This window comes from Trachurus trachurus (genome assembly GCF_905171665.1).
Source record: "Trachurus trachurus genome assembly, chromosome: 13".
NCBI classification, from domain to species: domain Eukaryota; kingdom Metazoa; phylum Chordata; class Actinopteri; order Carangiformes; family Carangidae; genus Trachurus; species Trachurus trachurus.
In genome coordinates this window covers 33753621-33765003 of record NC_139892.1, presented here as the reverse complement: position 1 = coordinate 33765003, position 11383 = coordinate 33753621, and the positions used below count along the sequence as shown (strand labels likewise).

Here is an 11383-nt window from a genome sequence, read left to right as displayed (position 1 = left end):
CGAACATGTTGACCTATGAGCTGAGATGTTTTATTACTCTGTTTAGAGGTTAAGAATCAAAGTATATTACCAAACCAGACAGACGATCAGTATTGCCAACTAGTAGTGAGACATTACAAGCGTGGTTGAAAATAGCAGACTAATATTACTCATTTTCAGGGGAAATGTTGAAGAATAAAGAAATAGGAAGTTTCTCTCCATTGTCCACACACAAATGCCTGAATCTCATTCAGAAAATTGAGATAGGGGCACATCCACAATACAGTATGTCTTGAGTCTGGAAAACAAGTGAGTAACAATTTGATTGACAAATAGATAAAGACTTATAGGAAGGAATATAGGAATGCTGACATGTGGAAAATAGAAGTGAGAAGGGAGTTCAACTTCAATTTCAGATAAATGTGTGGGCGTGGAGGGAAGCGGTTTTTAACAGAAAGAGAACTTAGTCATGTTTATCTGCATTGGATGCTGTTCCCCATATAGATCATGGGATGCGTGTCAATGGAGTAGGTGTATGGCAGCTCGGCTTATGTCCTGTGGTTGAATTAGTGTATGGATCTCTCTCTCTCTCTCTCTCTCTCACACACACACACACACACATGCCCACATATACACACACAGGGGATTGATATCTTGTGGATAATAGTGACACATCTTTTGATCTCATGTAATAATTACGATACTTGACATTGAGTCTTAAACTGTGGTATATTTGGAATGACTAGTTATCATTGCTCGACAATGATCAGCTCTCTATGCTTTTGCATATTATGTTCCTCTTTTAAAAGGTACAACTCCAGAAGTGTTGGACCAACTTGACTTTCAATTAATTAATTCATTCCTGTAATTAGTAAGTGAATGGGGTACTTTCCTGCAGTCTTAAATATAGTGGTTGGTTGTGAGTAATTATGTGAGTGCAGCAAAGCAGAACTGTAAACCAGTAGGAGACACGTAAGAAAATCGTGCAACCTACAGTACGTCATCATCAGCCGTTTAGAGCAAAATATTGAATTGTATGGAAAGCTTGGGTTTGTAACTTTGTTGTCTTTCCTTTCATTATATTTTCAGTAAAGTTAGTGACTCAGATGTTTTTGTTGCCTACTCTTTCCGACTAAGGCCGACTTTGGTTTCATCTAGTGTTTTGCACCAATATTTGTACACACAATGAAGAGATGTAATAATTCGGTTACCCAACAGGAGTCCCCACACACCCATTGGATCCAGGTGTAATTACCTGGCTGGCAGCCTGTTAATGATTGCTGTGAGAGGAAACAGGAAGTGCTGCTATTGGAGCTGGGATGTACTGTAAACTGGACAGACAAAATAAAGACATGTCCTGCTCAGTCAGGACGTTTACATGACACTTGAAAAAAACGAATTATTGCCTTAATCCGACTATAACTGGACAACTGAAGTGCATGTAAACACCTCAGTCCGACTGAAATCGGAGTTGGAGAACTCCGATTAAGACACCCAGATAATGCGATTGGAATTCGATTTTCTCCGTCATGTATACGCCTTAGTCGGAGTATAACTGGACAATTCATGTGAGCTGCTCCACAACAGTAGAGACGGCACCAAGTGGAGCAGAGAAGCCGCCCGAACCCGGCAAAGTAAAGAAAAAAACCCAACGTCAGCGCCGATTCAATGCATTTCACACAGCGCAACCAGCAAGAGTGTTTTATTAAAAAAAAAAAAAAAAAAAGAGAGAGAGAGAGATGAAAAAAGGAAGCCTGTATCCTATTCTCAGCGCGAAACCGGCCCAGACTGGCCGGGAACTGCAGTTGAGAATGTATTATTAAGCTTACTAAGTTGTTTTATATTCAGTTTTTTACGAGGTGACAGAAAAGTCAACAGGACAGGAGGCGTATGAAACAACGGGTGACGCAGCATGAGGGGGCGGACCCCGTCAGTTATTCGATTTTCTCAGTTGCATGTAAATTGAGACAAGGACAGAAGTCAGATTAGACGCCAAAATCGAATTTTGAGCATAGCTCGATTAAGCTCTGCATGTAAACGTATTAGATAAGACGAGAGGCTCAGCAATGCCAGAGTGTTACAGAGTATCTGGTTGTGTTTTGAGTTTACTGTTCTCAGTGAGACAGGTATGCGAAAGGACAGTTGTGTTGTGAAAAGTTGTTGTACTATACTACACAGTATCACAGGTCCCAGAGAGTGAATTTCAAAGGCCTCTTCACAGGACTGTTTATGTGAGAACAGCAGGTCGTCATGTCCACTGTTAATATGTGCTAATGAAGGGAGGGTAGAAGACAGGCAGGATAGAAGAAAGAAGATGAACCGGTTTACAAGAATGATTGGTATGGGGACATGGTCAGACAGACGTAGGCAAAGAAGGAAGAAGAGAGTATCTAGGCTGTTGCTCCTCACGTCAAGACTAATGATTTCATGAAGACTTGAAATCCACTAAGTGAATGACCCAACTCAACCCAAAACGGACAACAAGGAAAGGAGAAGACACACGAGACATATTGTCGTTCATCTTGATTAGTCAGCTATGGGGAATGGTAAGCGCCTTTTAGCTGAGATGCTGAATTTCAGTTCTGTTGATATGACCTCTGACACACTACGCAGACAACCTCCAAAACAACTGCTGCTGGCTGCGATTCTGATTTACTTCTCTTCTCACAAAATTACTAATTTTGTTCCTGAATTCCAACAAATGATGCATTTCCTCTTTTGCCTCGGTGCATTTAATGATTTCTTGAGTTGCCTGTTGTGCACTTAATGCAGAAATGAGCTCTGCACAGTAACAGCTCATTTGCGAGTCGGGAACAGAGAACTTATCGATATAGGACATCAAGTCTCTTAAATCTCTGTCACTATTGTCATTACTGAATGTGTACAACAGTTTGAAAGGTGCTAAGGTAAAACCATGAATAAAACTTCAGTGTAAGGGAGTTATAGTTCTCAACCCCATTTTGCTAAAGCTTTTGCAGTTCAATAAACTATATTTTCACCTCCTTCCACTTTCCCGTTTACTGTGTTTCTCGACTGCTAATGATGTCAGGGCCAAGAGCTTTCCCAGAGATTGATTTTCCAATCTCATTTCATCAGAGTTGATATTCATTCATAATAAACAGATATGTATTGATCGAATTAGGCCCCGGCAGCTAGACAGACTATTTCAGTAGGTAATCATTTATTAGAATATAAAAATATAAAAAGGAATACAATACCCTGTCAAATTCAAAGAGAGACTCTGTCGTTTAGTTGGCTTGTTTATTGTTCTTGAAAGCTTGTAAGGTGATATCCGGACACGTGTTTATCTATTGCCACAATCTAATACCTCTGTATTCTACAGGAAGCTCTGTAAACCCAACAGCAGTTGGGATCGCTGTGGGCTTCGGTGTCCTGATAATCCTCTTCACCATCGCCCTTGTGCAGTTCTGCTGCAAGCACAAATGCAAAAAGTGCAAAAATCCCTTCAAGAAAAAAGGTGAGCTGAGCTTCAATGTCTTCTTGGGTGGCCTGTTGCCTGTGCACTTCACTCAGAAATGAGCTCTGCGCTGCAAAAAACCAAACAACCAACATATGCTCTCTGTCATGTGTTCTCTCTCTGTATTGGCATGCAGATAATTTCAGGTTTCTGAGATCAGGTTTTGAGAGATGCATTATGCATATCTGCTGCCATGTCAGTGTAGTAGAGGTAAATGGAATTTGTTGTACACACAGCTTTTGAAAATGACTTTGAAGAAGTTTAATGGCAACATTTAAACACCTTTATGAACACAGAAGCTGGTTTCTAAAAATTGCTGCTGTGATGTCAGAGTTGTTCAGAAAAACAGACACTTATCTTAGAGCTGCTGCCACAGACTTGTTCAAGATTCCTTTTTCTTTTACAACATGCACCATAAAGTCTTACACCTCTTTTGTATTGGATCAGAAGCACAAATATCAGAGTTGGATACTGTTCTGCACTTGCATGCATATGCTTGGTGTTTTTTTTTTTTTTTTTTTTTTTTTTTTTTATTGAAGCTATCGTAATACAAGACTTATAAACTAACTAAGGGTGCAATACAATGCAATTTACACAAACAAGACTGATGGTATGTAGGGGATATGGAGGAAAAGCAGCATGATTAAACAGAACAGATACATACTGTACAGTTGGGACTAATACAATACAGATTGATTTAGCAGCTGAAAAATGTGACTAGCCCTTAAATATTTCTGCATATATACACGGTTACAGTCAAAGATGCATGGTCTTGGTACAAATGTTCCACATGTTGGGAAGAGGACAAAAATGTTATTATGTCCCATAAGCCTTCCCCCCTACTGTCCACTCTCTACTTATGCTGTGCAACCCATTACAACTACAAAGTAATGCATGTTCACTTTGCCTCCTCTTAACTCTCTAGAGCCGTCAGTGAAAGACAAAGTGCTCACGTAAGTAGACGATTCCTCACATGTTTCCCGTCCTTATATATAGAGAAATTGTTTTGATTATGTGGCTAAGCATGTCATTTGATCTCTCTTCGCAGAAAAGTCGGTTTGAAGAAGTCACCACCTCCCTTTTCCATTAGCAGCGTGCTGAAATAACAGAGGAGCTGTTTGCAGTTTAATCATAGTGAAAGGCGCATCTTCGTCTGTCACCCTCCTACATTCCACACACTGTTATCACAATGCATTTTGTTGTTCTTCTTCATGTTGATTTTTTTCACCCAATGAGATTATTTATCATATAACTTTTGAATGACTTCTAACCTAATGTGATATTTCAAACTAACATGTTACTGCCTCTTAGCCAACTTATTAGTAAGGCCTTGAAAATAAAAATGCCTGTTTTGTCTTGAAACAGAAAGGGAAGTAGTGGTACAGTATATGAAGAAAGGTATTTTTAGTTCAGGCCCTGTAATATATGAAATAAATTAAACAATAAAATACATTTATTTTAAACATATATATTCTTGCATGCCAAAGTTTGTTATTTGTCATGAAGAACTGATGAGTTTGCCAAATTGTGGTTTCAAAGGGTTTAATTTTGAAAATGCACGCGCCCGGCCCACACATCAGAGAAAAACAAATGCATATATGGTGTTGCTCGTGTGAAGAACTTTTGAGGCGAAGACAGAATATCAACAACTAAACCGCAGAAACTGAGCAGATCATTTTTCTTGTAAGCAGTGGGGGAGTTCCTTTCATGTTCACGTTCTACAACCTTTTTGATACTTTCTATGGTTGACATAACTTGTATGTCTCATTCTTTTTCCTTTAAAGAAACCAAAACACATTTCTATGTATGTGATGTTTTTCTGTTAAGAACTTCCTACAGAGAGGTGAACAAAGGTCAACAATTGCATTGAGTCAAAAACAATCATAGGTTAGATGTACAAAATGCGCGAAAAGAAAGCTTGAGGCGTGTGTGTGTGTGTGTGCGTGTATGTCAGGAAACAACACTAAAACAGGCCATAACCAGTTCTAATGTTGAGTCTGATTAGTATAAATCGTAGATGATCCACATATATGTTAAAAATAACTTTCTCTGAATTACTTCCTTTGTGATTATTTTGTATTTTATTGGTTTTGTTCATTGGTTTTACCAAAAACCAATGAACCAACAGAATTTGCTAGGCTAATTGGGGACCTTGCATCAAAATCTAGTTTTGGTTGTACCACAAAGAAGCATTAAGTATCCCAACAAGGCAGAGGGGTTTTTATTTAACCTCATAGGAACTTGGTAGGTGACAGGGTTCATTGCACAGAGGGCAGCAGTATGGCCTCACCAGACATTTTTTTTTTACATCAGGGCCAAGATGAACTATGATCATTATTGAAGTAATAAGTACTGCAAAAACATGTGATGCTTTTCTTTTCAAAGGATTTTTTCTCAACTTTTACAGGACTAGCCAAAAACCTTCTCACTTCCCCCTGCTTTTCATGCTGCACATGGAGAAGTAGGTCATATGACCTTATTAGCGTGATCACAAGTGCGTCATTAAGAGATAAAGAGTGCCATGTCACCCAACAGTTGGTGTGAGCGGTATCATTACACTGAGATCAACCTTCATTATCTGTGATAATAACCCAGACCCCTGATATCGATTCAGAGCAGGCATTACAGAGTGAAAGGCTGAGAGAGGAAGTCTTTATTTTAGGCCCTGAAACCACTGCTCTGGTTCCTGTACAGAATTTGCATATGGGGATCCCAGTGACAATGAAGCTATATGTAATGGGTTTTTTCCAGTATGTATTTTATTTGTGTTTCGTTGAGTCATGGTTTCTAAAAAAAATCAACGTGGTAGGCTATTTGTTTACTGAGTGGGGTTTTTTTTGTATGTTTGTATGAAATTTACCTAATATTCCAAGAGGACTTAGTTTCAGTCACACATAACAGAGGCAAATCAGCAGTACACAATAAATGTTTTTCATAACATTTAATAAATAGTTAAAACAGGTAAAGACAGACATATGAAAGTCAGTTGTTGATTATGTGGAAAAAAACAAACTCTGACAAAATGTCTTCACACATACAGTGCATTAAAGTGTTTGTTACATCATTGGCGGTAGAATGATGTGTCTAAAAATGATCCGTCATGCTATGCGTGGGTCCATTTTTGACTGTAATAACAAAATGCCCAAAAGCACGCAACTGTCAAACCGTTTCTCTGCATTGCTCTCCCTCACAAAGTTTCACTTCCGGTATACTGTCTTTTAGTCAGGTGTAAATATACCCAGTGAGGCAGCACTCACTGAGGCTTCTGACATTCAAATCCCCAACTGTGTAAGGCGCCGCCATTCAGACTAACAGCCACAGCTGTGTGGTTAAACCTCTCTTTCTTTCCCACGCACACGAACTGAATGCTGTGTTTCCTCTCTCCATTCCTCCCATTTTTCACGAAACATACAAAACAAACACCCCAAATACTAAGTAAGGGAGTTTTTTTTTAACCCGAATGCACCACTCAAGCAGGTTATGTCAGCTTGGTTTTATAAATAGCTTTGTTACACTCCATTCTGTGTCAGTCGGTTGTCAGCTGTACGTCACATAGCGAGAGAGACACATTGTTCATGTTTAAGTCATGCTCTTTGTCAACTAGAGTTGTCAGCAGAGGGAAGCTCTCCCCTAGTTGTGTAAAAGTGTTTTCAAAGTCATTCATGATTGAGTCCATTTGTGATTTTTTTGAATAACTTGAAAATGCAAACCCTGCTTTGTAAGAGTCCACAAAGTCGCATTTGCCGCTCAGTGGTCCATTTTCTATACACAAAGTTCTGTATTGTTTGACGTCAGGTCCGTTGTGACCTTGTTTATGGCACCAGGTGCACTGACCCGCCCCCGAGCAGATGCACGCCTGGGGTCCGGCCCTGTAACCTGTGATCACTTCGGCCAAAACTGTATCTGAATGTATCAGTGTTAACCCCTTCCCGCTGTCGCAGTCATTAATTTGCATAGCAGAGGGGCACTGGGTGCGATAATCACCCCCAAGGACGGACTCCTTTAGAAGCCCGTTGTCCTGTTGTCCATCCAGATTCATGGATGATGAATGGAGCCGACAGCCCAGCCCCAAACCGCTGTCCTCCCTTTTCTGTGCTGTGTCAGTATGGCTCCTCTCATCTGACACTGGGTAATCTGTCTGACTGCTGGTGGAGCTCTCTGTTCCTCCCAGGCTCCCACAGCCGCTGTCGTCTCGACCCATTAGAGGACTTCCTCCGCTTTTTATAGCAGAGCTGGACACCATGCTGACTCCGCTGTCCATGCTCGTCCTCCTGTTTTCCTCTTCGTTGTCCTCCATTACTGTAACGTGGTGGTGGGTCAGTGGGTCTTTCACACCGTTTTTCACTTCTGTTCTGTTCATGGACAGGAACCATCCTTTGTCTGTCACAACCTCAATGGCCCCCTCTCCAACACTGAGGGGATGCCAGTTGCTTGCAGGGGATTTCTGAAGCAAAAGGAAAGAAAACAGAGGTTTTCAATGTTATTCATTGTTTTTTGTCTCTCCCAGGGCCAAAATTACTGATGACTTATGAAGAATGATGAGTTTTGGTTCTTCTTTCGTTATAGCTGACAGTACAATTTTTCATAACTTTATAATTTTTTTTGCAATGTAACTGTAATGTAATGCACTCACCAGTGCAGCGGGTGTTTTCTCTGGTCGTTTCAGGTAACACAGGAGGACGCCTGCACTTATGACGATGATTGCCAGCACACCCAGAATCGATAGGGACAATACAGCGATTATGTACCACTCTGGAGGGAGCAAAAACAAAAAGGAGAGTGTGAGGGTGAGTTATAGTGTGTATAAACATATTCCACCAGAGCTATAGAGTTGAACCTATATCAAATTAATTCTTGAAGAAATAGTGTAACATTTTGGGAACTATGCCTAGAGTGTTGCGAGAGTGGGTTTGCTGTTCCCATCAAACACACTAAGAAAATGAACATACATGGACATTTAGATGTAAATCTCAGAAATTCATTAAAGGGATAGTAGCATTTTTTTTTAAAGTGGGGTTGTATGATCTACAAATAGCCCCTAAGTACTGTAATTGCAGTAGAAGACTCTCTGCACTCCTCCCGTTAGCAACGCCAGCCCATAGCCCTGCCCAGAGATTTACAACATACAGTGTTGTGAACAGACCCAAAGAAACGGCCTATTTTCGCGGCCTAAAAGAGGTTTTACCTGGGAAAAAAATACACAGTTCCATTGTTTGCTATAATATAATTTTTTCCAGCCACTCAAAGTGCAGGAAAAACGCAAAACCTCTTTTAGGCCGTGAAAATAGGCCGTTTCTTTGGGTCTGTTCACAACACTGTATGTTGTAAATCTCTGGGCAGGGCTATGGGCTGGCGTTGCTAACACGAGGAGAGAGGAGAGTCTTCTACTGCAATTAAAGTACTTAGGGGCTATTTGTAGATCATACAACCCCACTTTTAAAAAAATGATACTATCCCTTTATGGCTGGATTTTGACATAAGGATTGATGCATCTTGTGTTTATTATAAAAGTTTAGTTGATATTGTTCCATCACCATCATCATGGTTTTCTTTACCTTGCTCTGGTAGGTGCAGACACTGTTTAGGGGACACACCGCTGGCGGCGAGAGCTCCGTTACCCTGTACCATCATGCTGACACAGTACTCTCTCCCCCACTGGAGAGAACTGAAAATCTTGGTCTTCTGATCTTCCTCCACATCATCTGTCAGGTATGCTGTGGTGTTCTGTAGGGTAAAAAAAATTAAAAAATCCAGTATGACACGAGTTAAAGCATTGTACAGAGGGCGTGGGAGGTGTTGTGATAGTTTCGTATTGACGACAACCGTGACATTTATGTCGATCTTTTTCTTTTTCTTTTTTAAATCTCTAACTGGTCTTTGATTTTGAGTCAATTAAATTGCCAGAATAGAGATAAAGCACACAATATACAATGTAAAAGATGAATTTACTGATAGCATCATTATTAGTGCTATTATTTTCTAATCAAATGTTTGTAGATATCACTTTATTAGCTTTATCTTGAATTATTTTGGCCATGATTATCATGTAGATGTTGAGGCCCAAATTACAAATATATTCACATATTCAGCAGGGTGGCTGCAGTCTTATATAAATTAATGTATTGAACCTAATTCTGATCACTACCTTATTAACAGTCCCCTTCTCCTCCAGGTAAATGGTGTAGGTGATCCCAAAAGGGAAGAGCTTCCTCAGAATGGGTTTCTGGTGAACTTGGACTGATAGTGAGCTGGAAGTCGCCAACAAGGTGAAGGAAGGAGGATGCAACGTACCTGTGGGGACAGAGGCAGGTAAGACAACAGCCCTATAGAGTGACCAACTGACCATATAATATCAAAGTAACAGCCATGCTTACTTTCATTAGGGCGTACTTTCTTGTAAATCCACTTAGACTTGTCTGTTCCTGCCACCAGCTGAACTCTGACCTTGTAGTAATCGTTGTAGTTTTGAATATAGCGGCTGAGCTCACAGCCGAGGTTTGTGATCTCAGTGCAGCTTTCTACCTTGAACCACCCGCCAGGGATCCTGAGGACAAAGAAGAAACCGGTCACCAACGGCAACGGGAAGGAGTCGTGAAAAAAATATTGCACTGAATCATCTCTGTGGGAAGTGATTCAAGTGGCCTCAATATTGTTACAGTTAAAAGGAAAACAAATGTTGGTCAGAGATAGAGGACCATTCGAAAGAATCAGAATCAGAATCAGAACTGTTTTATTGCCAAGAGCAGTAAAGAAACAAACATAAAGGTTTGCACCTTACACCAAGACAAGTTCCTCGTGCTGTAAACTGACCTTTACTGCTCTTGGCATTAAAACAGTTCTGAAAAGGAAGTCCACAAACAGGGCATGGTCAGTCTTATGTAAGAGTGGACAAATACCTAAAGTTAAACTTACCTTCCCATTTCAACATTGTATGTGGAGTTTGAGGGGGCATTTGCAGGGTGTCTCCAATGTACTATCACCTCATCCTCTTCAAAATGCACCACAAGGTCATCGGGTGGAGGGATGTCCAGTCCTGCCACAGAAAAAAAATAATAATAAAAAAATAGATAAATATATATATATATATATATATATATATTTATACTGTATATATATATTTATTAATTTACTAATTCACTGCTCAGTATTGCACAAAAAAAAGTATCCAAATGAAGTTGATAGACATGTTGTGTACACATACTAAGCTAATGTTGAAAAAGTAATTTCAGGAGGGGTAAAAGGAAGTTTGGCGGACAAAAAACACACAGCGATACTGCAAATCACTTATCAGATTTCTGATAATGATGATGACACTGGGGTGTTTTGTAAAGGGAACAGAGCTTTAGCCGTTTCCACTGTGTAGGACTCGCTTATCAAAACGGAACAAGAACCTAAATCCCCAGCCTTCCCACTGACGCTCTCGATTAACATTTTTTTTCCCCATATACAGTACATGTGATGACTGAAACTATTCCACAGTGACAAATTATTAAGCATTATTGCCCCAATAAAAATAGTGGAAATTTACTTGATTAATTTAAACACAAGATAATATTAAACCTAATATAAACAGTTAGAAAAACAAAGATTGTTAATTACCTGATGCAGAGTTTATGCAGATAATCAGGAAGAGAAGTATTAGGGTCTTGTTGTTTGTATCCATTTTTGATATCTGGAGAAATTTCATTTCACAATAATAATCCACACTGTGGTCAATCTAGACCGTTAACCCAGTCAGCACCGAGGCACATTAAACAAAAGAGAAGTCTCCCCTTCAACATCTCTGTGTAACGGTTCGCATTGATGAATGTAGACAGAGCGGAAGCAGCAGTCCTCACCCCGATACTGTGGTAACGCTGTGAGACAAACAAGAAGTGGCAGCTGGCTCTAGACTGATGACTTTATTTACATAGTTTTTCCCAAATG

The 11383-nt window shown here is 40.0% G+C and overlaps 1 protein-coding gene across 1 annotated transcript; it reads right to left on the bottom strand.

Annotated features, from left to right (window-relative positions):
- Window positions 1-6383: 6383 nt before the first annotated feature.
- il10ra (interleukin 10 receptor, alpha) lies at window positions 6384-11323 on the bottom strand. Its single transcript, XM_083984557.1, has 7 exons — window positions 11057-11323; window positions 10370-10490; window positions 9832-10001; window positions 9603-9748; window positions 9013-9181; window positions 8091-8209; window positions 6384-7901 (listed from the first exon to the last, which is right to left on the bottom strand). The coding sequence occupies exons 1-7, from the start codon at window positions 11142-11144 to the stop codon at window positions 6984-6986; spliced, it is 1731 nt and encodes a 576-aa protein (XP_083840683.1). The 5' UTR covers window positions 11145-11323; the 3' UTR covers window positions 6384-6983.
- Window positions 11324-11383: the final 60 nt, after the last annotated feature.